Here is a 27258-nt window from a genome sequence, read left to right as displayed (position 1 = left end):
ATAAATCGTGTTCCAGGGGCGGGGTTTATGTAAATTTTAGGGTTTGTGATGTCACTAACCTGGGAGGAATGTTGTGTAGTCCCTACCAGCCGTTTGTTGTAGTCCTTAAAAATCAATTTCTTTAAAAGAAAATGTCTCCCTTTGCTTTGAACTTTGAGCATCGTAACTTTGCAGATTTATGCTCAAACAGCAACATTACACTCTAACTAAAGTTAGAAAAGTTAAATCATAATCAAACACCCCTTTAAATATCAATTGTAATATTTGAAAACAGAAATTGTGCCTTATTCATTGACACCATGTAGGCAGTTGGTAGCAGAGTCCTGCACGGGTCCGATTTTGTAAATCCGCACCCGCCCGTACCCGCGGGTACCCGAACCCGTGCAGGACTCTAGTTGGTGGAGATCAGCCCGATCTATATAAAGTGCATATGTATTATTTAGACAGGTTGAGATTATGATCACATTACCAATTCCAAAACATTATTATTAACATTAATATATCAAATGTTTGCTTGAGAAAGCCTGAACAGAAAGTTGGAAGTAATTTAAAAATAGCTTGAAGTTTGGAGGGTTTGAAGACCATAGAGTCTGGGCAATCAGACAAACAGACAGTCAGAAATACAGACAGACAGACTGCTATGGTGTTCTGGTTGGATACTAGGGTGTTGGTGTTGCTATGTGGTTGTAAATCTATTCTGGGTGGTTGCTAGCATGTTGCTAGGCTACTCAGGGTGGTTGCTAGTGTGTTGCAATGCAGTTGTTAAGGTATACCCAAAAATGTACCTCACCTATAACTTTATCTCTTATACTGTTGGAATCAAATGGGGAGAACTCAATTTGGCAGCTCAAAAGCCACCTGTCACACTGAATTGAGTTCTCTTTCGCATCTCCTTGTACTTGAACAGACAAATACATAAAAAAATGTCAAAATATCCTTGGAAACACAGTTTGTTTTGTTGACAGCCTATTAAACCTGCTGCCGTCTGTGTCATTACTGTTAATCAAAGAACAAAAGAAAAAGAAAATCACTCGCTGATCTTGACTGAATAACTTTAATAAGGATTAATCTATAATTTATTTATAAAAGAAAACTATGCAGTGTTATTTTACATTTGATTTCAATTTCTGAACTTTGTTTTGTCGTATTTATTTGTGCTATTGCTAATTTGCTTTTTACTGAATGTCTTTTTAATAATGTCTGACATTTATGTTAGTCTAGTTTGTTAGTTAGTTGTTCTTTAAGGCTGCTGATTTTTGTTCATTGTATTTAGCTGCAACAAAATGTTTTGCAAAAAGACACAGAATAAATATGTTTGATTAAATGTTTGACTTTTTTACCATATTGGAATCGAAACTGGGAATCGTTTAGAATCGGAATCAATAAGCAGGATTGGAATTGCTAAAGGGGTCCTATTATGCCCTTTTACAAAGTCTTGATTTTGTTTTTGGGGTGTATTAGAATATGCTTTCATGCTTGATTGTTCAAAAAACACCATTATTTTTCTCATATTTTACATTATTACAGCTCCTCTCTCCCTAGTCTGGCCCGAAAACGTCGATTAGTTCCGGTTTGGATGAAGTCCCTCCTTCCGAAATACGACATGTTCTGTGATTGGTTAGCTGGCCCAATATGTTAACGTGTGTTCGGGAAATGTCCCGCAAATATCTGCGAGTTTTGCTCTAGTGTAAATATTATGGATGGTGGCAATTTCAAACCAATTCAAGTCTGATTCAGACCCTGACAATGTTAACAAACAAGAGGATCGTCCAGAACGGATTTTAATGCACAGACTTTGCAAGCACGGATTTCACAGGACATTCAGAGTGGAATGTTTTTTTTGTGTGTAATTTTCTTATACATTTTAGATGTTACACCATTTAATCATGATATTTGTCAGAAAACTATGGTAATACAAACAGTAGGCTAATCGATCACAAAACCATGGTTCATTTCCTAAGTGGTGGACAGCCTTACAAAAGCGAGAGCTTACAAAAGCTGTAGTAAACAACACTATATCAACAATAATGTTGGCTAGCAGGCGAGCGTAGCAACAACGTAAAACTTATAATTGGAATTTTTAATAGAAAACGCAACTATAAATAATAAGACATACATCAGGATTATAATGTTCAGGAACAGTGTTTAAAATAAATTTGAACTGCTCTAAGTTTGTCAGCCTTAGGAAGGTCAAACAAATGAGTTGTGGAAAAAATAGCATAGCAGCAGCTCAACCAGGCCTCATCCGCTTTTCTGCGTATTCCGTGGGCACGGATTATTTAAATGAGGAACATTATGACTTCACAAAACCCGGAAAAAACATGTTGAAGTCCAAACGAGCCGTTCGTTGTAGTTCTTGGACAGTGGATTCTGTTAAATAAAATATCTCTCTTTGGAATGGACTTTGAGCTTTGTAACCTTGCAGATCTTTTTTTTTATGCTCAAACAGAAACATTACACGCTAACTAAAGTAGAAAAGGTGAAAAAGAATAATACAATCCCTTAAAGTTCAAACGATACCCAAGCCTAATAAATACGCTGCTAATTCTCTCCTTTTTGTTACACTGAAAAAAAGTCATATGGATTTGAAATGAGATAAGAGTGAGTATATGAAAGAATTATTCCTTTAATGCACAAAAATGTCTGTTAGTTATTTTATATCTCAGCATGTGCTTTAGAATGTGATGTTGTAACATTGTAGCAGACGTGATGGCGTTTTCCGTTTTTAACAGCGTTCTTACACCTCCAGCTCTCACCTCCATTCATTGCTCATCGCTGTGACTGTGATCAGAGGTGTTCATGTCGGAGCGTGACAGGAGCTGCTCATCTTGTGCTCCCGAAGAAAAGCTTCTGTGTTCCTCTATTCAAGGGACAGTAATGGAGACTTCAGCCCTCCATTCTCATCCATCATTTATAGAGCAACAAGCTGCTTTTCCATGTTCCCAAGTAAACAGCATGTGCATCTTAAAACTGGCCTGCTTTCTTTCAAGTCCAGTTGAAAGGTTAATAATATTAGACTTTTTTTATATTAAAATACATTCTCTTAACTGAGTTTATTGTTCATTGACTGCTATTAGTTTGCCATTCATGGGTTTATCCCCCCCAAAAGTGTAAACATTGAGCCTCCCAAGCACCATCAGAACATTGAGAGCGGTCCGCTCAGATCTGTGAGAAAACACATTCAGCTCTGGGTCCAGGAGTGCAAGACCCAATTTAGCATTTTGCACAAACATTTCTGCATTTAGGTTAAACGGGTCATGAACACGTCAAAGTGAACGAGGCATCAATACATCATCATCATGTTTTGTAGCAGTTTTATAATGTTTACTTTGACGTGTCCAGTGTAGATAGCAGGATGGGAAATTAACACCTGCCATTGGCGGTTACTTTTTCAAAGTGGCGGGTGACTTTGCCTTGTATACCAGCCACAGTGGCGGGTGGATTGTAAAACTTTTTTTTTTTTGGTTACTACTTAAAACATTCCTTGTAACGGATTGGACAGCTTTTGTCAAAAATGCTGTTGCTAAGTAACAATAATGCACTTTTGTCGAGTAACTCATTTGATTACTCATCAACACAGCTACAAATATTCCTAATATGTTAGACCTTTTATTGAAAGTAGCCTACTTTTACCTGTTGAGTCATGCCTTCACAAGCATCTGTAAGAGTTGTGTTTGTGATGTTTGCGTTAAAGGGTTAGTTCGCCCAAAATTTTTAATTATCCCATAATTTACTCAAACTTTAAGACTGTAAAAACTGGAAGGTGCCGTGCCGTCTAGTTAAGAGAAGGGCTACTCTTGGAGAAAGAAAAAAGGATGTTTCTGGAAATTGAACTCTCTCTTGCAAAATTAGCATCCCCATCATAATTAACCCCCTCTTCCCCCATCTCTTCTTTCCACATGCTGAGATCATCTGAAATTCACCCAAAAATCTATATGGTTTAATGTGAACAATCATCATACAACGCTAAACATGTTTGGTATCATTTGAAATGTCTCAGTGCGACTGGTACAAAGGTCTCCTTCCCACAGAAGTAAACCAAAGGGTAATAAAGGTTTTTAAGAGTTTAGAGATATTTGCTTTACTATGGTGGGTGTGCCCTCTCTGGGGTCTTTTCTTGCAAAGTACCTTCTGTCCTCAGTAAGGTTTAAACTATCCAGGTCTATCCAGAGTATGTTGTTGCCCTAGTGTTGTGGTTTCTTATGATCATTTCAGGTTGGAGTTATCTGGGTCACTCCACTGCTTAAAAAACCAACGCTAAACACATCTTTTGTAGAGAATTACAGACCCATCTCTCTCCTACCATTCATTGCAAAAACACTTGAAAGAGCTGTTTTCAACCAAGTAACATCCTTCTTGTCTCTAAACAACCAGCTGGATGTCAACCAATCTGGCTTCAAGAAAGGGCATTCAACTGAGACTGCATTACTGTCGGTCACAGAAGCCCTACGGATTGCAAAAGCTGCTTCCAAATCTTCACTCCTCATTCTCCTTGATCTGTCTGCTGCCTTCGACACCGTGAACCATCAGATCCTTATGTCCAGCCTCTCATCACTGGGCATCACAGGAACTTCACTCGACTGGTTTGAATCCTATCTCACAGGTAGGTCCTTCAAAGTCGCATGGAGAGGCGAGGTATCCAGAGCACATCAACTGACCACAGGGGTTCCCCAGGGTTCAGTTCTCGGTCCCCTCCTCTTCTCCATCTACACTACATCACTGGGACACATCATACAGGCACATGGTTTCTCCTACCACTGCTATGCTGATGACACACAACTCTTCCTCTCATTTCGACCAGATGATCCCACAGTAGCTGCACGGGTCTCGAGCTGTCTGGCAGACATCTCCACATGGATGAAGGAACATCACCTGCAGCTCAACCTGGCAAAGACTGAGCTGCTCGTCCTCCCTGCCAATCCGTCTCTACAGCACGACTTCACCATCCAGCTTGATTCATCATCAATCACACCATCAAGGTCGGTCAGAAATCTGGGAGTAACGTTTGATGACCAGCTGACCTTCACAGATCACATTTCAAAGACAGCTCGATCATGCAGGTTTGCGCTGCACAACATCAGGAAGATCAGACCTTTCCTAACTGAGCACGCAACACAACTCCTCGTCCAGGCCCTGGTCATTTCTAGGCTTGACTACTGCAATGCTCTTCTGGCCGGACTTCCAGCATGTGCTACCAAACCTCTTCAGATGATCCAGAATGCTGCAGCTCGTCTTGTCTTCAACGAGCCCAAGAGGGCCCACGTCACCCCTCTGTTAATCTCTCTGCACTGGCTACCTCTCGCTGCTCGCATCAAGTTCAAGGCATTGACGCTTGCTTACAGATCTATCACACGCTCAGCTCCCTCCTACCTTCACTCACTCCTACGAGCCTACATCCCCACCAGACGCCTACGATCAATCAACAAGCGACGTCTCGTGGTTCCATCACAGAAAGCCACAAGATCACTTTCCAGATCATTCTCATTCACAGTTCCATGCTGGTGGAACACTCTCCCCACCCTCATCCGGAATGCTGAATCCCTGACAACATTCAAAAAACAGCTGAAAACCCATCTCTTCCATGAGCACCTAAACTCATAAAAAAAAAAAAAAAAAAAAAACCTTTCCCTTAAAATCCCACTTATCATGCTTATGCTACTCTGAATAATGCCTGAACTTCGTATTCTGAACACTTCTTGCGTTGTTGTTGTCTTTTGCCTCTTCATGATGACTCGCTTAATTTAGTCCTGATTTGTAAGTCGCTTTGGATAAAAGCGTCTGCTAAATGACTAAATGTAAATGTAAATGTAATCTGGTTATATATTTGATTCAGCTGTTAACTTTGAATATACAGTAAATCGAGCCATTTATCCAGTGCTAAAGGCTGTGCACCTGCCACAATCCTGACATCCATGTAGTCCTGAACTGTAGCCTGTACGGACTGTTCGCATGTGCGGACCCCCTCGGGGCCTTAAACAAACCCTGGAGCGGGAGCATTTGGTGGGGCTGCTGGTTCACAGACCCGTGGCCCGCTGAGCTTCAGACATTTCACAAACAACGCTGATGGCACTTGCTGATACGGCTTCTACTCCGTCCCTAGAGGTGAAACGCCCTTGGTGCCCTGCAATGTGAAATTGCAACCCTGCCAGAAAAGGAGAGAGGTCGGAGCGAGGGCTACGGGGCTTATGGGAATGGAGGAGTCGCAGGATATATCTAGGAAAAGGATTTTTTGTTATTTTAGCAAACAGAGAACAGGCTACGCCTATTGTTCTTTGTGAAAATACAGACGCTTGGAGCTCTTTAAATTTGCACTGAAAAACATTTGCTGCAGGATTTACTTTGTAATTATTTGCGAAATTTATAAGTGAAACTTGTTTCAAAGAAACAGCATTGAATTAAACATGAAATTTGGAAGTAATAAGACTGAAATAGTTTTTTTTTTTTTTTAAGTGTACTACACTTAAGTGTCTTTTTTACAACTTAAAAGAATAATGTTTTACAGTGTGGTTGAATTTGTCTATTGTTGGATGTGCATGTGACTGAAAAACTCAGAGGGCTCTCATAATCGACTCTCATGCAGAAGGACTTTAGCTTTATTTTATATGGTCAGTGATTTATATGAACTCCGCTGTCCTGAAACAGAGGCATAAACACAATAACACGATTTACAGTCATTTCTTTCCCGTGTGGCTGTTTGTCATTTCTGCTGTGGGCGGCTCAGATGCTCCCATATAAAGCAGATTGGACGTTTCTAATGAAACTTTATCTCCATGTGTCCTTCAATGACTGTCTGGTGGTCATTTCTGTTCTGCAGTACATTTTAAACTCTCTTCAGCTAAAAGGTAATTTTGTTGTTTTGTTAAAAAAAATCTTTTGAAATGTCGATATCATTTGTGCAATTTGATCAAACAGAATTGAATGTTTTAGTGACAAATATACTAACACCATAAAACATCTCGAAATTAAATTCATTGATAATACTCACTGTTGATAGTGCTGTCATTACCCCTCCAAAATGATTTCATATTCATATGGAGGATCATATCATTTTGGTTACAGATTCTTTAAAAATTGTGTTTATTAATATGTTATCCAATATAACGAAGACCATAACATGTTGTGCATAAATAAGACCCCCTAGTTTTAGTCAATGAAAACATAAATTGATAATCACGATTATTTTGTTCAAAATTATTATCACAATGATTGTTTTCATTTGAGAAATGTAAAGTTTATCTGAAAGTTTGCACTTTCACCTATAAGCAAAAAAAATAAAAAAGAGAATATCAACTCATATGCAATACGCATGGTTTATTTGACCTCATAGTTTCCTGATTTATTATAGGCTATTCATCATATAAATTAACACACTCTCTTCATTATGAAAAAAACATAAATCTAAAACAGTGAAATTCCTAATAGTAATTCCAAATTACTTAAATGTTTTTTCTATTATTAACAGCTAAAAAGACGCACAGAGGTTGCATATGAGCAGCCACAGTCTCAGTTCTTGTTACTGAGAAGGTTTGAGCACAGATTTAGTCACATATTTCTCTCCGTTTTGGCCTGCCATCCACATTAAGACAGCGCTTTTGTCAACGAGGACAGAGCATTTTTAAAACGCTCTCCCTAGCCTAGTGGATAAATGTAAAAGCGCTGTTTTTGCGTTGTAGTGTGGACTTTGAAAATGGAGGTATTTGAAAACGATGATGCATGTTTAGTCTTGTGATGCAGATTGTACCCATAGTAGATAGGCTATCTATTGTTATATCGGCATTCGTATGCCTGCTATATACTTTAATAGTGTTGCTAAAGAGAAACGTTCCTTTGTGCAGTCTTCATACTGCTTTCTCTGTATCATCTTGTTAAATTTTAGTATGTTTTATGCATGCGCAGTAAGGTGATTTTAAGCATTTTCAAGTTTATGTTAATGTGGATAAGCAGCTTTTGGAAAATGATTGAAAACGCTAGTGTGGACGCTAGTGTGAGCATTTTGAAATGAAAACGCAGTTTTCAAATATATCCGGATTAATATATATATATATTAATATATAATATATCCAGTATATGCTGAATGACACTTTCATAAGCAGAATATTTCAAATGGAGATTGCAGAACTCCAGCTTACTGGAAGTTAAACTCTGGAAGTTAAACTCTTAAACTCTTGTTGTTCGTCCGTTTTTTCCAAGTTATTTTTTAACTACATTTTAGACTAATCTTTTTCTTCAATGATATTGCATGTTGCACAGTTTAAAAAGGGTTGTCGACAAACATTTTTCGTCATAGTTTTCATTAACAAAATTTATACCGTTTCTTACAACAAACTGAAAAAGACACAAAATCACCTATTTTAAGCAAACTCTGGTGAGTGTGCATGTGTGTAATATATACAAGATCACACTTGAAATCTGAAAGCAGTCGACTGCACCGCAGCCCCCGATGAACACGGCAAACAAGAGCTCAAATGCGTTGAGTTGGTAGCGTGTCTTGCCCGTTGACATTTAGCTGCTCAGTGCATCATGTGGACGCATCCTTCCAGAAACATTGATTTGGCATGAATATCAGTCAAGGAAAGATGAGACATTTATAAAAACTGCTACTTGAAAACTCTTTACACTTACCTCTCTGACTCTAGACTTGCTTTCTAATCTAGTTGTCAAATAAACCATGGATAAATGCATCTGCTAAATGCCAAGTGCAATTTTATATGTAAATGAATATGTAAATGACCTGTTATCCTCTGCAGACCAGCTTGTTTATCAGAGTTGACTGAGGATGGGCGTTCATATGTTAATGAGCTCATTATTATTACCACTGCCAAACAACAAACAATTCTGTTGTGGCTTCCAAAAAAAAAAAAAAAATGGGTAGAAAAAATCCCAAATACTTAAGAAAAATCTGAACAATCTCTGTTTTCAGGATATGCAGATATGGATGTGAGATCTTTTTTTACAGTTAGTGTGCCATCTAGTTTAATTATTGTCAGAAAGCCTTATGCTGTTGTGGAATCTGATGAATATTGAATGTGGAAAGTGAAGCAGTTGAAGCTGAAGATGTTTGTTTTGGTTTTGTGTACTAGTGTAATGAAAATGTGCTGTTGTATTGCCATCATCTCATTTTGAGTGTGTCTTTCCCCCACAGTTAAATAAATGAGATGGCTATGGGGAAATATGACACACATAAAAACCTTAGTAGCATCAGAGGAATTATATAAACCCACCCGCTCGCTCTTAAGCGCTTCTATCATGGCCAAAAAAAGAAGAAGCACTTAACGGCCAAAGTGTTGACGCAGAAACCCTAAAAAATATTCATGTTAACACTCAAGGTCAAATAGCTCCCATGCGCCCTATTAAAAGTGTTCAAGTTGCCCAGAAGCCTGAGCTGAGGTTTATTATTCACAGGGCAGTTAATTTTTTATGGCATTAGCTCTATATGTTGGCAGGGAATACATGCATTTCATGGAAATTAATTACACTAATCACAAATCTGCAGCCAGATTCAGAGCATATCAAGAGAGTCCGCATGCCTAATTACACAACCCTCATTATTTCCTATTACTTTGATCATGTGCGCATAACATAAAAAACACAAACATTATTACAAATCATTATTGTGCAGTCTATTTACAGTTTATCTCCTATAATGACCCCATTGACTTGCATAGTATTATTTATTTGTCCTACTTTGGAAGTCAATGGGGTCCATCAACTGTTTGGTTACCGACATTCTTCAAAATGTCTTTTTTTTTTTGTGTTCATCAGAAGAAAGAAATTCATACAGGTTTGAAACAACTTGAGGGTGAGTAAATGATGACCGAATTTACATTTTTAAGTGAACTATTCCTTTAAGCTGGACTATGACACTATTTTCTTCTAGATCTGCTGTACAGCCGAAACAAACTTTGTTTCATAATTTTCCTGTTATCACTGTAAAGCTGACTTGAAACGATCTGTATTGTAAAAAGTGCTATTTAAATAAAGGTGACTTGACTTAACTGAACAAAATAACAAAAACTGAAGCATTATTTGAAACAGATTGCATATTGTAATTATTGTTTTCAACATCGATAATAATAAGAAATGTTTCTTGAGCATCAAATCAAGGATCATGTGACACTGAAGACTGGAGTAATGATGCCAGAATTCAGCTTTGCATCACAGGAATGAATTACATCTTAAAATATATTCAAAAAGAAATTATTTTACTGTATTTTTTATCCAATAAAGGCACTCTTGGTGAGCATAAGAGACTTCTTTCAAAAACGTTTTTTAAAAATTCTTACCAACCCCAAACTATACATGCATACATAAATACATAAAATAGTACCAAAAAGTAATAACAGAATAGCAGTAACAATAACAGAAGTGGACAGAAACAGTCTTTGACTTCTGTCTCTTCTCTTTAATTAGGTCCCGATCTGCGTTTTCCGCTTGTTTTGCTGTGTTTCTCTGTCCTGCTCCAGTGGTTTGCACTCGGATGGCTTGAGGTTTGCCCCAAGAATCTTCTTCCGTACACTGACTGTGACGGCCTGTCACATTGATGAATGGTCACTGAAAAGCCATCACATCCGATTTGTCTTTCCTCTTACCTTTTGTTTTTCCAAAAAATCCAGATTTTGTTTTTCAGTGGATCGCAAACCACTGAGAGCATCCTAGTGGAAAGAGTGATAATTACACAGCTGTGGCCTCAGCATACTTTCTGTGTGCCGATCACAAGGTGACACTCCCTCGGGACACACACTGCACGCTCTATTTTTTCCTATGACGTCCAAAATGTCACGTTGAGGTCTGTTTTATTCAAATAAGTCACATTATGTAAGTTAAATGGGTCACAAATGCTGTTTTATTTTGATTTTACACATCGAGGAACTATAGTACAAATGCATTTAACTTAGCTTGCATTGGGAACGAACACCTTCACTGTCTGTACTCTGTGTTTGCAGACTGTCCCAGACGTCCTGAAAGACGATTCTGGTGTTTTGTACTTTCTCACTCATTCTGTGGTGTGAAAGGGAGCATCTGTTTCAGTCGCTGTCTTGTTTTTCCTGTCACTTTTCTCCGTCTCTGGTATCCTAGTTTGGCCTGAACACAGTTTTGTCATGTTCAGCATAGATAACTTGAGGCATTTTCATCAGACTGTGAGGGATGCTCTGATATAACTGATAAAATAATCAGCTTTGCATCCTGGATCGACACACAGATGTATAATAATAGGGACTTTCGCACTGGAGGAACGTTTTCATAACTAATGGCGGAAGTTCCTTTTTTACCGCAGGAACTGGGAACTACATTAGTTCTAGGAACGCCTTTTGGGGGAACTAAATTAGCTCCTACTTCAGAGTCGGGTCTAACCCAGCACAATAGGAACTACAAGTGACATAGCCTAAGTGTAATCTGATTGGCCAAACGCTCGCCATACAAAACACCAGCACCCGCCATTTTGAAAAAGCCTGGTGCGAAATCCCCTAATATGACACTGTCCCATTCAAGAAACATTAGCATGAATTTTGTGTAAAGCATTCATAAAACGTTATTGTCTAAATTGTTGCATTCATTTCAAACCATTTACAGTACACAAGAACGATTTGACAAAATGTTCATTCTTCTGGCGGACCCAGTTGACCTCTGAATGAGGTGCTTTAAATGAAATATTGCTAGCCTGGATGCCAGCCGAACTTAGTCCCGCCCACAACATTTTTAGGTCGGGAAGTTCGGTCTGGACTTGATCCGTTGTGGAGCAATTATGCTCGAACCAGAGCTGTTCAGACCGATCAAATTGTCGGGCGGGCTTTATACGATGATGGACAGATGATCAACAGTGACGTAATCATCCACGTCACCAAAGAGCGCTTGGGTTGAATTCGTTTACAACAAAGATGACTGCCACTGGAGAATTGAGATTTCACACTTACAAATAAGTCAGATAGAATAAATGCATATTTGGCGTACTGTCCGAGGAGAGGGCTCCGGGCTCGGTATTCGGCCCGAACCCAAAGTACTCCCCCCCCGTATTCCTGGCTGTGGAAGAACAAGCCGAGAGTGAGTGGAGGGATGCTGAAAACTGTTAAGGAATGTTAGGTGAGTGAATAAATATATGCTTCCTCTCATGCTGATACTAAGGGTAAGTTGATTGGATTGATTATTTGAACGTGCTCCTCCCGAACTTTGTTTATGAAACATCATGTGTAGATTCCGCCATCGCGTCTGTTATAGAAGATATCGACAGCGCATTAATTTGAAAAGAGGAACAGAGAACCGCGATCAAGGCATTTGACGATCGGAGAGATGAAGAACATACGTCACTTACTCCATCGCTCTGATTGGTTGTAAGTCTATCCAATTGAGTGCAGAGGCATTTTCTTTCCTGGTTCGGTTGAAACACGCCCCTTAATCACAGCCCAATGGAGCAGTATCAAACTCACATTCTGACTAGAATCTGAGTATGACGACTTCAGGCTAAAATATTGCATACTTTCTATTTGTTTTTATTGCCTCAATAATGTTTACAACTTTTTCTTGTACTTTTTTGCACTTATAGCATTTCATTAATAAAGAGTAGTTCTTGAATTGGAGGCTTTTTGGGGGGGGCTTTTTTTTTCTCTCTTTTGCATGATGTTTGTTTTTTATCGTCCTTTATATTTGAGGTCACTTGATTTAGTCAACCTACAACACCACTAACTTGCCATTAAAGTTTAACTTTAACCAAGATCAATAACCCAATTTTTTTCACTTTGTGCGCCCTGGGGTTTGTCTGATTCAGCATTCATCTCATATTGAGTTCTGCTGTGAATCTGGCTTTCTGTACCCAAATGCAAATTGAGCATTTTTATTAGAAAATGAGAAATGAGAGGAAACTGGCTGACAAGGATGTTATTAAGCTGCTCTTCAGGAAGCAGCCATCCAAAATATCCTCGACTGGCTTCTAAACCCAGCAGACAGTAAGTCTGAGGCCTTGCGTGTGGTTTCAATGGGGTGATTTTGTGTGTTTGTGATGATTCGCTAAAGCTGAAAGCTAATATCCCTGAACTGAGGAGGAATATTCTCTCAGTATGAGGGGAAGCATAAATCTTATCAAAGTTAACTCTCCTCTCCCATTTGCTTTTCATCAGCTTCTCGGTTTGCTTAGCCAAGTCTCCACCTCAAGAATAGAATTACCACTTGGATGGTTCCAAAATCTGATTGGACTACAAAATTAAAATGGTGATAAATGGACGCCTTTTACAAAAGGCCAACTTTATATTTATGTTTTATATATTAGGCAACAAGTTGAGGCATTAATCAACTGTAAATAGTAGTGTTGAACTACTGAACTTGTGCTTGGCAGGAGAGTTTTCTTCATAATATTAATAATATGAATTAATATAATGTTTTATATTTTTAATTGCAGTATAATTGTAGTATATTTTAATCTTATAAATAATAATATTGAATTATTTATTATGTATATCTTTAATATATTTAATTCCATATCATTATATATATGTGTGTGTGTGCGTGTGTGCGTGCGTGTGTGTGTGTATGTATATATATATATATATATATATATATATATATATATATATATATATATATTTATTTATTTATTTATTTATTTATAATTGTAACTATTAATGGAGCATTTATGTATTTAATCATACACTGTACAAAATGATGATCAATAAGTCATGACAACATGTTTTTACATTGCTTTAACTCATTAAAATAAGTTAAGCAATTTTCAACTTTTTATAAGTTATTTAAGATTCAACACATTTTTTTATTTTTTTAAGTCAACTGACTTAATATAATTTAAGTTGAAATAACTTAAATATCCAAGTTGATTTTACTTGAAAAATTAAAGCATCAGCTTTTTTTACAGTGTACTCCAATGGGATGCATATACAGTTTGTATTGCTTTCTTTAAGAATCTGCTGCAAAATCTCTGAACGAGAAATTACACTGGAACAGGAAAATAAAAAGCTTTTGGAAATGGGAGGAACAGCTATGAAGTGAGAGCAGAGGTAATTTAGAAAGGGATGGTGTGAGAGGAGATGAAGTAAACGGACAAGAGGAAGATAAATGGAGCGCAGCTGGGTAATTGAGATATCAATCTGCCCGGCGGTGCTGCTCTCATTGAAGATTGGATTGGGATACGGAGACACTCGTTAAATAAGGTGAGACCCAGCAGAGCTCTTACCAACACTGATCTGACTGCAGTGGGATTCAGATTGGCTCGGTTCTAATTGTGCGATTGGATATTAGTAAAACCCAAACTACACTTTTAAATGTTGTTCCTCTAATGATTATGTTTTTAATTTGCATCTTTGCCACTCCTGCAGCATGAGCGACATGATTCAGTGCTGGAATATATCATTTTTATAGAGATGATGTTAGATTGGATTTCCTTTTATACGTTCTCAGGGTGACTGTCTTATTGAATGTTCTGAGTGAAGCAAGGCGGTTTTCTGTGTCAGCAAGTTTTCAGGATGGTTTTAAGCACTTGCGGTGCTGTGGCGGGTGAAACCGGCTCTTGTGTTGGTGGAGACTCAGACTCTGAGCTGAATCTTATTGACGGGGCAGAAAGCAGTGAAAACCTGACACTTGGGCAACCAGCCTTAAATTGGCCACATGGGGAGGGAGGGGAAGGGCTGGCCCACATCGACTGAAAAATCAATCTATTTCATGATTCATGATGCGTATTGAATGCCAGCAGCACAGCTTTGACTCCTTCATTATTGGATGCGATGTCGCATCTGTCTAGTGTCTGATGTACGTGATGTGTGAAGACAAAAGACGCTTAATTGTTTTGTTGTTGTTTTTTAATTAACATCATGTAAAGCAAGTCATCCAGAAGAGTTATAACTATGAGACTTATAATCAACATGAATTCATAATGGACCCTATTTACTTTCTTAATGAATGTTCCTGTTTTTGTTGTGCGCAATTCATCACTGCAGATTACTATAAAGAAAAAATGTTTGCCTTGGAAATCTTGTCACTTTTGATCATTCAAGTCAATTCCCTAAAGAGCCATGCACATGACATGTGGACAAAAATCGGTATATTGTGGCCACTAATTAATAATTCCTTCTCTTGTTTTAAGTAAATTATGCGCACAATAGAATAATTTGTTCCCTCTTTTTACTAAATCATACATATCATGTGAAGAGACTTATTTTGAAAACATTAAAAATCTTACCGATCCCAAACTTTTGAACGGCAGTATAATATACAGTTAACATACAGATTCATCTGAAAGGCTTATTAGTAGCTTGGAGTAGTACCATGTACCCAAATGCCAACAGTACAGTATGTTTCGGGATGGTAAACCCTGATCTGGCTTGCCTTTCCACCGCCAACAGTACCCTTACTTGATAGGCATGGTGTATGCCGGAAAGTAGCGATCAATTCTTGCGATTGTTGCGCAAAGAAAAAAAGCGGCACAGTAAACATCAATGGAGGACATACAGCAGATCTTGTTCTTGCTTCTCGGCATGTGGCTGTTTGTCACAAGAAGAAACGCTAACGTGTTTCAACTGTATTAAGAAATGGCGCCTCTTGTGTTATTTCCCTGCTAGCACTATAGCAAGTGATTCTCTGTCAACCAGTAGCTCCAACGGTAGGGTCCCAAAAAAGTGGTGTACGGTTCGGAATTAGGGTAACATTCACAACTTCTGACAAGGGAAACAGCAAAAATTGCGTACTCTACTCTACTGTACTGTACCGCTCGGTTGAAACAAGGCATTAATGTACTATTATGAATCTTTTAGGGGTAAATAAGTACAAAGATGTCCCTTCCGAGGGTTTTTTTGCACATTTATTTTGAGAGTGTTGGGAGTATAAGACTGCTATGGAAGAATCTACAGGTTGTCAGGAATTCAGGTACTGGTGATGAATCTGCTGGGATGCGTATGATGTGCTGCCAAAAGGATGTTGTGTAAGCAGTAAAGATGGTCCCTAGAACATTTCTAAGTGAAACATCAAGGTGTCAGAGGCAGTGTGCTGGAAAGGACAAGCCCAGAGGAGCAAAGTCAAACCATCAGGAGCGTCAACAGTGAGATGGCAGAGAGAGATCAGCGTTGGGAGCAACGGATTCAGCGTTTAACCCAAGAGGACGCAGGGTGAACTATCCCTTTAATTTTCTTTATTATTTCAAGTATTACAGTTCCTTCCTTTGCCATTGTATAATATATGATCCCCAAATCCAAACAGACTCATGTTCATGTTATTCTAAAGCAAATTCCCTCTTTAAATTCACTTTGGTCTGCTTAGGTTTGTTAGATGAGATTAATACTAGATTTAATGGATTATACTCACTCTTTCATGACAGCTGCTTTGGTTGAAGGTAAGGTCACCTGCCGGATTTGTTATCGTATAGATGACTTCAGGTCATGCTTCAGTGGTGTAGCTCCAGGTCTCTGAGGGAACGTCTGCAGGCAGTTTGGAGGAGCTGATTAAATCTTAATTAGGACTTTCACAATAGATGCACTTGTTACTCTGAGGTGGGCCAGCTTTATGTGGGTCAGTCACCAGTCACCTTTATTGACTTTATCAGCAAGTGAGAGCTCTGAGATGTTTTCTTAGAGATGATAGCATGCCTAAAACCCTGCAGACCGATGTTTGGCGGATCGTGTCCATAGGAATTTTAGATCACTCACCCGTTGGTAATTAAACAGCACAACGCCGCTCCTCTAAATTAAACATGTTCTAGAGTTTAGAAAGGAAAAAGGGTATTTTTTGCATGAGGAGGTAGATGAAATGTGATAGTCTGGTTCTGTCTGCCTGTTGAAGGATCCGTGGGATTGTAGTGTCATAGTAACTGAATCCAGTGAGCCGGGCAATGATGTGGAAAAATGCGAGTCACAAGGTTGAGTCTTTGAGACGTGTTTCTTAAAGAAATTATGAGCCATTATATATTTATGACTATGCTGCTATAGGCTGTTCTTCTGTGGTTAACTAGGCTTCTATTCCACGTCTTTGGCAGAGCAGAATCATGTGACCATCAGATAGCATATAGGAAACATTATCTCTAATAATAATTCTCTTGTGGTGCTGCTATTGTCCATTTGAAGGGTTAGTGATTTGTATATATTTTTTAAGCGTAAGTAATAAACCTTAACACAAAGCGCATCATGCACAATTGTGCATCACACATGATACCTTGACATAAAATATGTAAACATGCTAAAAATACACATAGTATAGCAACATCTAGAATAATTTAGTTTCAGGACTATTTTCTTGTTGTTCGTCTACAGTACATGGAAGTCAGTCTTGATATTGTTCTGAGATGATGATATTGTTTTCAGATTTGAAGACCCATATTGCATTATATTTTATGTTTTTATTTACATGTGTAAACACATCAGGCATAGTTTTATCTAATTTTATTGGAGATAAACTGAAGTGTCTTGGAATGCATAGCTTTGTATGATGCGTTGGCGTAATTGGTGGGACGTATTGAATGGCTCCTCCCCCTTTTCAAATAGCCAATAGCATTTGGTTTACCTGAAGTCGTACTTGACAGCGCCATAGAAGCAAATCCCAGCGCTGATGATAAGTTGGATTCAATTGTATAATAAATTCTAGCCTTTTCATTCTTAACCAACGTACAGTTAAAAAACGTAATAAAACTCGAGAGTTTGAGCATCCGAACTCTAGTCTCCAACCCTTATTGCTCCGTGACGTGTCAACGGTCGCTTTAGCCAGGTGTTATTTATAGCATAGGGGGCGGGAGTCGCGGGACGCTTCAGATTCTAGAGAGCATTTGATTGGACAGAAGATGATGAGAAACTAAGGTCTGCGGTGATGTCATAAAAATCCTTGATCCATTTTAGCGGAAGTGAGAGACTGTAAGTTTTGAATGCTTGTATCTCCTAAATGCGAATTTTGTCATTGTTTTGGAGCACACCAGCTTATTCATAACCTTAAAGCTAACATATTCATACTAAAAGCTAAAAAAACGTACATTTTGAGTTCAGGTGGCCTTTAAGTGTTTTGGCTCCAGTGATCTGGAGCTGGCAGCGTTTTTCAGCATGTTGGTTTATCATGTGACAGGAGCGCATTGGTGAGTGACAGCTGGCTACAAAGAGACGCGTCTGTTTAACCCCATGTGCCTCTAGAGACCTGTCAAAATTCACTTAGCTGTCTGTCCTTGTTAGACGGGCCATGCAGACGCCGGCCTGCTGCCCGGGAGGTCGTCACGGTTCAAGCTGAGGCAGTGTCTTAAACACATCGCTCATCTTATTTACAGTCTGTTCACTTTATATCCCACAGAATATGTGTCCGCTGGGAGTATCATGAATCTGTCATTTGTCACTATTAACATCAACGTGAAATTAACTGTGTTATTACTTTCTAAATACAGGTTCCTGATGCTATTGTGCACAATTGATCTTTGCACGTTATTCCAATGGGAAAAAAGGTTTGTCTTCATAGTCTTTTGTCAAAATGCTCCGTCTCTGAAATGAATTTCCTGCTCAGCTGATGTCACCAAGGTCATATAGCCACATATCTATGGTCAGTTTTAGGTAATGCTTTCTGAAATATTGCCAATAGTTTCCACAGTAGTGGTGGTTAAAGAGGGCCTATTATGCTTTTTTAGATTAGATTAGATTAGATTCAACTTTATTGTCATTACACAAGTACAGGTACAAGGCAACGAAATGCAGTTTAGGTCTAACCAGAAGTGCAATAGCAGCAAGTGCAGGATATACAGTGGTTCCATAAGTGCAGAACATGGATATGTACTGAATAAATATAGAGTTGAATACTATTATAAACAAAAATTTACAGATAGATTGTCCTATGAATATAATATACAGATAACTATTACTGTGAACAGAGTTTACAGCTAGATATGTACTGAATATAATAATATACAGATGGCTATTACTATAAACAGAATGTTTACAGATAGATATGTACTGAATATAATATACAGATGGCTGTTACTATAAACAGAATTTTACAGATAGATATGTACTATGAATATATATACAGATGGCTGTTGCTATAAACAGAATGTGAGCATAATATACAGATGGCTATTACTATAAACAGAATTTAACAAATAGATATATGTATAAGTTAGGCTAATGAGCAGTATAACAATGGATTTAAAGTAGTGCAAATAAAGTTTGGACAGAAGCTATCCGAGTGAAGTGCAGTGGAAAGTAATTGCATATTACAGTTAAGGTACGATATTGCAATGTATATATAAACAGTCGGTACTGTAAATAAACAGTCGGCAGTGCAAATTGAGCATATTCCAGTCAAGGTAGTAGTGCAAGATGCATATGTAAACAGTTGTTACTGTAATAACAGTCAGCAGTGCAAATGAACATTATAGTATTGCAAATAACAAAATGGAGGCAGGTGTGAGGAGGGAGAGGAGAGTCAATCAGTATATGAGGGGAGTGGGATCAATGAGGGTTAGAGTTTAATAAAGAGACAGCTCTGGGGAAAAAACTGTTCTTTAGTCTGCTGGTCCTGGTCCGGAGGCACCTGAAACGCCTGCCGGAGGGCAGGAGAGAAAACAGTCTGTGGGCTGGGTGAGAGGAGTCCTTAAGGATGCTGCGAGCTCGATGCAGACAGCGTTTCCTCTGGATGTGCTCGATGGCAGGTAGTGGAGTCCCAGTGATGCGCTGGGCGGTTTTCACCACCCGCTGCAGTGCCTTGCGCTCTGCAACAGAACAGCTCCCATACCACACTGTAGCACAGTTGGTCAGGATGCTTTCTATTGCACAGCGATAGAAGTTCACCAGGATAGTGGAGGAAAGCTGATTCTTCCTCAGTGTCCTCAGGAAGAAAAGGCGCTGGTGAGCCTTCTTGACCAGGCTGGAGGTGTTGGTTGTCCAGGTCATGTCCGCCGAGATGTGGATCCCCAGGAACTTGAAACTGGAGACACGCTCAACAGCCATTCCATTGATGTGGATGGTGTCGTGTGTGCCTCTTGACACTTTCCTGAAGTCCACGATGAGCTCCTTCGTTTTGGTGGTGTTGAGGAGCTGGTTATTTTCGGTGCACCATGTGGCCAGGTGCTTGATCTCCTCCCTATAGGCAGTCTCATCGTTGTTGCTGATGAGACCAATCACCGTAGTGTCGTCCGCAAACTTGATGATGGAATTAGATCCGTACACAGGCTTGCAGTCGGAGGTGAAGAGGGAGTAGAGGAACGGGCTTAGCACACAGCCCTGTGGTACACCAGTGTTGAGTGTGATGGATGTGGAGCAGTTGGAGCCTGATCGAACATTCTGGGGTCTGTTGGTCAAGAAGTCCAAAATCCAGTTGCACATGGAGGTGTTGAAGCCCAGGTCTCCAAGTTTGGCTATTAACTTAGTTGGGATGACAGTGTTGAATGCTGAGCTGAAGTCAACAAACAGCATGCGTGCATAAGTGTTCTTATTGTCCAGATGTGTGAGCACAGAGTGCAGTGCCATGGAGACTGCATCCTCTGTGCTCCTATTGCTACGGTAGGCAAACTGGTGTGAGTCCAATGTGGATGGTAGAGAGTCTTTTAGGTGTGCCAGGACCAGCCGCTCAAAGCACTTCATTACGATGGGTGTGAGTGCTACAGGGCGGTAGTCATTAAGGCACTTCGGGCTGGAGTGTTTTGGCACTGGCACAATGGAAGTGCATTTAAAGCATGTTGGTACAGCTGCTTGGGCAAGAGACAGGTTGAAAATGTCTGTAAAAACCCCAGCGAGCTGCTCCGCACATGCCCTGAGTACGCGTCCAGGGATGTTGTCTGGTCCAGCAGCCTTGTGCGCGCTGATCCTGCTCAGTGCATTGCAGACATCTGTGGAGGAGAGTGTGATCGGTGGGTGGTCAGCTGAGGATTTGAGCTTGGTGGCAGTTTCTCTGTTGTCTCTTTCAAAGCGAGCATAAAAGTCATTTAACTCGTTCAGGAAGTTGACATCAGTGGCTGCGGGGGTGGAGTGAGAGGGTTTGTAGTCACTGATGGCCTGAATGCCCTGCCACATGCGCCGAGGGTCAGCGTTGGAAAAGTGTCCCTCTATCTTAAGCTTGTAGCAGTGCTTGGCCTCTTTGATGCCCCTTTTCAGATTTGCTCTGGATGTGCTATAGGCTTGTGCATCTCCTGATCTGAAGGCAGTATTGCGTGTCTTCAATAGGAGTCGCACTTCCCTGTTCATCCATGGCTTCTGATTTGGGTATGTGGTGATCTGCTTCTGGGTTGTAACACTGTCAATGGTGGTATTAATATAATCCAGTACAGAGGAGGTGTAGCAGTCAATGTCCGTGTGAGAGCCACTGGTGGCTTGAGAAGCAAACATACTCCAGTCTGTGTGTAGAAACCTTTCCTGGAGTGAGAAATCTGCCCCCGCAGGCCACACCTTGATGGTCTTCACTGATGGCTTCACGCGATTGATCAGAGGTGCATATTTGGGGGTGAGGAACAAAGAAAGGTGATCTGACTGTCCCAAGTGGGGGAGGGGTGTCGCGACGTAAGCTTCAGCCATGTTTGTGTAAACATGGTCTAAGGTTTTGTTTCCTCTGGTGTGACAGGAAACATGCTGGTGAAATTTCGGTAGCACTGACTTTAAGTTTGAATGATTAAAATCACCCGCAACAATAAACGCAGCTTCCGGGTGAACGGTCTGTTGTTTACTGATGGCTGCGTGAAGTTCTTTCATAGCAAACTTGGCATCAGCATCCGGGGGAATATAGGCTGCAGTTATAATAGTGGAAGTGAACTCCCGCGGTAGATAAAACGGTCTACATTTAACCATGAGAAACTCAAGGTTAGCTGAACAATGTCTCCCAACAATAGCAGAGTTTGTGCACCAAGCTTTGTTAATGTAAATGCACAATCCACCACCTCTGGTCTTACCGGAGCCATCTAATGTTCTATCCGCCCGGAATGTATGGCGTCCCGCTAGCTCAATAGCGTTGTCCGGTATTCCGCTGTTTAACCATGTTTCCGTGAAAATTAGAACATTACAGTTCAAAAGTCTCTTGCTGTATGTGATGTTGAGTCGAATCTCCTCCATTTTGTTCAACAGCGACCGTACATTGGCAAGGAAAATGCTGGGTAAAGAGAGCCGGTGTGGTGTTAGCTTTAGCTTAGCTCTTAGTCCTCCGCGCTTCCCCCGCCTTTGTTTACGATCTCGCCGGCGCCTGCGAGCACTTCCGCCCGGCCGGGCAGAGTGCATAGCCTCGGGTGATCTGGCGATCTCAGGAAGGAGTCGAAGGTTGTCCATAAAACTGTCGGAAATTCGCAAACCAATATCCAAAAGCTCACCTTGGGTGTACGATGTTAAGGCACAACTGTTCTGGACGAACAGACCCGAAATGAGCAAGAAAAATACTGCTAAATTACAGAATCTGGAGAGACCGCGAGCCTCGCGATGTACTCGCGCCGCCATCTTGGAGTTCCAGTCTCCAGTTTTTACATTTTCAACTTGCTTTAGTGTGTAATGTTGCTGTTTGAGCATATAAAAAAAAAATCTGTAAAGCACAAAGTCAGTCCAAAGGGAGTTATTCTCTATATCAGTCCACTCTGAACTCCCTGAAATGCCTCCATTGTAGTCTTGAGTTTTCTTCCGGGAACGAACACATCACAATATTCCTTATTTAAATAATTCCTGCCAAAGGTATACGCAAAATAAAGTGGCGAGGCCCGGTTGAATTGAGTTAGTAGTGTGTTAAAACTCACGGTTATGGTAAGGGGTGGGACATCTCCCAAACACGCTCAAAGTGGTTGACTAATCACAACACACAAGTCCAGCCGACCAATCAGAGCACATTCTGCTTTTCGGAAGGAGGGGCTTCATAGAGACCGGAACTAAACAGAGCATTTCTGACAGACTGGGAAGAGAGGTGCTGCAACAATGTAAAATATGGGAAAAATAATGGGGGGGTTTTGTGCACATCCAACCCCCAAAACAAAATCAAACTTTGTAAAAGGGCATAATAGGTCCCCTTTAAAAATCAAGACTTTGTTTTTCACTGTTGAATATCACTATTTTAAATATTTCACATTACGGAAGTAAAATGGGGTGTAAATGCTGTGTCACTTGTATTGCTGATATTTATATGAGTTGTGTTTGTTTTAAACCGGTGACAAAATGACATGCAGATATGAGAGAAAAAAACGTTCATAAATTGTAATTAGTAGATTGATTGGCACAGAAAAGTTGATTGGTGTAATTGTGTGAGATGCTGGAACGTCGAAACATCTGGCAAACCTCTGAATCAGCCCTGATTTTTCAAGAGGGCAAAATTAAAGCTACATAATGCAAAGACTAAATAAATATGCTGAATGAATTTACTTTGCACAGCTGTGCCCCCGTAGGACGTGCTTTCGGCTATTCAGACACAGAAGGTCATGCTGAGTTCACACAATCACACAACATGACCAACATGGCGCTTACGACCCCAAGAGAACCAGATATCCGGAAGCATCACGCTAGATTTTGAGTGATGGCTGTTATGGGCATGAGTCGCATGTGTGTTCTCGCTTGACTGGATGGAACAAACAAAAAGTCAAGGACTTGTGAATCACTCTGTGTTCTCCATGCCAGAGCTGTGGGATTCTGTGACTCTCACTAAGGGGCCGCATTCTCTCTCCCTGAAGTCCACGTCCAATGTTAGACAGGATGTCTTGTGCCAATTGGAATCACTATCTGAAACTTGGAAAAGTAAACAGGCAGTTTTGACTCATAAAGACAAAGACAATGCCTATGAATATGCCTACTTCCATTCTATATAACACTATAGGCCCTATCATACACCTGGCGCTGCATTGAGCGTATGTTGGGGCCACAAGTGTTTTTTGCTAGTTTCAACCCGACGCAGTTATCATTTTCCAGTCCTGCGCCAACAAGGTGTGTTCAGGCACATTGTTGGCGCGTTGCTATTTTGAGGCAACTGAAATAGATGAAATAACAAAAGAAATACTGCCTATAGGCACACATTACTAACACGCTCTTTTAATAACAAAACAAATATTGCACCATTGACTTTAGACCAGGTTTCAGTTGGTCAATGGAAGCTTTATATTTTTCTAGGCTTTTGGAGGCTTTATATAATTTTTTATTTAAAGAATGCGTTATTAATATGTGCCTATAGGCGGGTCCACAAAGCGTGTACACTTTGTCCCGTAGATAGTCTGCTTGCACGCTTTAACCTCGCGCTCGAGCAGATCCGTTTCCTCGTTAGAGAAACGTTCAGTTTTTCCCCTTGCAGATTCCACCATGTAAATGGCAGGGTTCTCAAGTTTTATCAAAAGCTTGGAGTGAGATCACATGCGGTTAGGGGAGGAGCCCTAATGGAGCCCCGCCCCCCAATTTTACCCATTGTTCATAATTAACCAGCACAAATTGAAATTATAATAATTGGTAAATCTGATAAATGACAGAGCAATTCATCACATCAAATATACTCTTTAATGTTATATTTCAAAATTACAAATATACAAAAATAACAAAAATATAACAAATTGCTCCAAACAGTTTGGAAAAACAAATCTTTTTGCATTTTGCATTTTGAATGTGTCTAGTCGAAATGGTATAATGATTTATTGTGTGGTGGGACATTGTGATATTGACTGCATCAATAATAATGTATACGATGGGCTATATATTAAATGTTCTAGCCTAAAAATGTTAGACGAGCTTTCTTCCAACTTACCTTCTCCATCACGACGTGTGTTCGCGCAATGTTGTTGGTTACCTAGTAACGAACGTACGGTGGCCGAGAATGTTCCATCAACTTCCGTGTGTTCGCGCATCTATGTTGCCTAGCAACGAACGCAATCTGGCCGAGATACGTGCTGGCGGCAGGAAACTTCACTTTGTGTGCCTGCGCCTCGTATGCAACGTTATATATAAAGCTTGCAGGACAACTTGGTTGGCATTGCCTTTTCAGCGTGAGAAATACACGGTGTGGCGTGTGAGCGTGTGAACTGGTTGAATTGCGTGTGTCTCACGGCCAATGCGTGAGACTTGAGAACCCTGAAATGGCGAACCTACCAACTGGCTTTTAAAGGGAATGGGAGATGAGACTCATATTGGTTTATTGCACATTACGCCCAAAACACACTCATTACTCATTAAGAGAACATGGACAACCCTTCTAGACCATGCACCGGGGACGCAGACCATTTTTCCCGTCGTTAAACTAGCAAAAGTGGATCCGGACATGCCCTGAGTGCACTTGCGCCGTGCGCTTTAGACCATTCGCTTAGGTGGTTAAAATAGGGCCCTATGTGAGCCGAGTATTATCATAGGCAAAAAGTACCCGGATTTTACCTACTACTTCTGGCGAGGTTCTGAAGTGCAAATTCGATGGACACTTTACTATCCCATGAGGCCATGGGAGAGGATTTGTGGATAGAAGTGAACAACGCAACTGATGATGTAGGTCACATGATAATGACGTGGCGGATGTTGTACAGTACGTCCGGATTATATTCATACTACATTTTTATCAGTTATGAAGTAAGTTTTTAAGTATCAAAATACTTAATGCAAAAATCCTTTTTGCAACCTATTTTGCCTTTTTATGTGACAAACAGAAATCGTATATCCAGTGGTCCAGAGTGCAGTTTTCTGAACTGGTGCGGTACTGTGACTGTGAGTGAGTTCAGCCAGCCAGTGAGGAGAGATGCGGACAGACAGGCTCAGTTTCTCTGCCGGTGCACTGGTGCGCAAAAATGCCCTTTCTGGCACTCGCCTATCTCTGCGCCCTCAGGCATGTGCCCGCCGTCCACAAATACACACAGACATGATGCAGACCCCCGACCGGCCATCTGCTCCTGACTGTAATGTGCACTGCTACTGATCTAATGATGTCAGAACCCACAGACAGACTCGCAGTCACTTCCTCGTACAGTCTCACAGATCGATAGTGCTGTAAGTTTGTGATATTGGAGAGAGAGCAACATGGCACAACAGATGGATCACTCTCATTAGAATCAGTGTAGGTGTCTACACAGACCTACTGTACATGCAGCTGTTCACCAGGTGAAAAATCATGTGTGAAGTTACAGGACACATTTAATCCATGAGGCACGTGATTTGTACTGGTACTTTTTTATATATACCATGGTACTGAATAATTACTGTATTCATTTACCATGGTATTTATGGTTTTTGTAAGGGTTTTCGTCAGTTGTGCCTGAGATTGTTTGAGATAATACTGCTGTCCAGACAAACCTCTTCTAATTCACAGTGATGTCAAACTCATGCTGTCTGATGCCATCTACTGGCGTTTAGTGCTCTGCGTCTTTGAGTCTTTGAGCTTGTTCACCAACCAATTAGTAGTAAGAATATTTGGTTCCCTACTGAGTCAGTCTCACAAATACTGTCAAGAAATATGCAAGTGGTTGTTTGTTTATTTTTTTTTTTACTTATAAACAAAAAGAAAAAAACTGCTAATTATATTTTGCATAAAAAACATAAAGCCTATTTTTCATATTTTATATTATATTATTATTTTATGCAAGTCCTAAATCAAAAAGATAAAAAAAATGGAAATTATAATTTACATTAAGAAGATGAAGCAATTTTTTCACAAGTCAATATATTATAGGCCTACTCAATATATTATATTATATTATATTATATTATATTATACATATTATATTATATTATATTATACAAGCCATATTTTATTCTCAAATAACAAAAAAAACAAGAAATTATATTTTACATAAAAAATAAAGCTGTCAAATTCAATATTTTAGTATTATATTATATTATATTATATTATATTATATTATATTATATTATATTATATTAGTCATGTTTTACTTTCAAACCGAAAAGAAAGAAAAAAACATAGTCATACTCAATATTTTTTATATTATATTATATTATATTATATTATGCAAGTCATACTATATAGTGTCTTTTTTTATGTATGCTTTACAATCTTTGACAGTAATTATAGAATGTGGAATATGTTCTTAATTGTTATGTTAGGCTTAAGTTTCTTCATTCAAAATATAAATTGGTTATATAGATATATAATTGCAAAAAAAAAAAAAATATATATATATATATATACATTTTATATATACATATATATTTTACTCGAAATAAAATTACAAATTTTATATATATATATATATATATATATATATATATAATGATTATAATTTTTTTACTTTTTTTGAGTAAAGTATAAACCTGACATTTATTTGTGAGACTCACCCTAATATCTGTCATTCATCTGTTCAAGCACGCACAGGTTCCTCGTATAAAACATACTGTTTTTCTGCCCCCTCCTGAATTCGATTTCCTCCCGTCAGCA

At 39.5% G+C, this 27258-nt stretch overlaps 2 protein-coding genes across 2 annotated transcripts in view; both read left to right on the top strand.

Moving 5' to 3' along the window:
- The window catches only part of sash1b (SAM and SH3 domain containing 1b), a 116075-nt gene that overhangs the window by 53522 nt on the left and 35295 nt on the right, over positions 1-27258 (top strand). The window lies entirely within an intron of this gene.
- LOC311281003 (uncharacterized protein) lies at positions 4087-5749 on the top strand (the record flags this gene model as incomplete). Its single annotated transcript, XM_084393623.1, has 3 exons — positions 4087-4140; positions 4375-4603; positions 4802-5749. The coding sequence occupies 3 exons, from the start codon at positions 4087-4089 to the stop codon at positions 5599-5601; spliced, it is 1083 nt and encodes a 360-aa protein (XP_084249749.1). The 3' UTR covers positions 5602-5749.

The sequence above is a fragment of the Rutilus rutilus genome (assembly GCF_951802725.1).
Source record: "Rutilus rutilus genome assembly, chromosome: 21".
NCBI lineage: Eukaryota > Metazoa > Chordata > Actinopteri > Cypriniformes > Leuciscidae > Rutilus > Rutilus rutilus.
The sequence above is the reverse complement of the archived record's forward strand: the minus strand, read 5'-3'. Positions and strand labels throughout refer to the sequence as shown.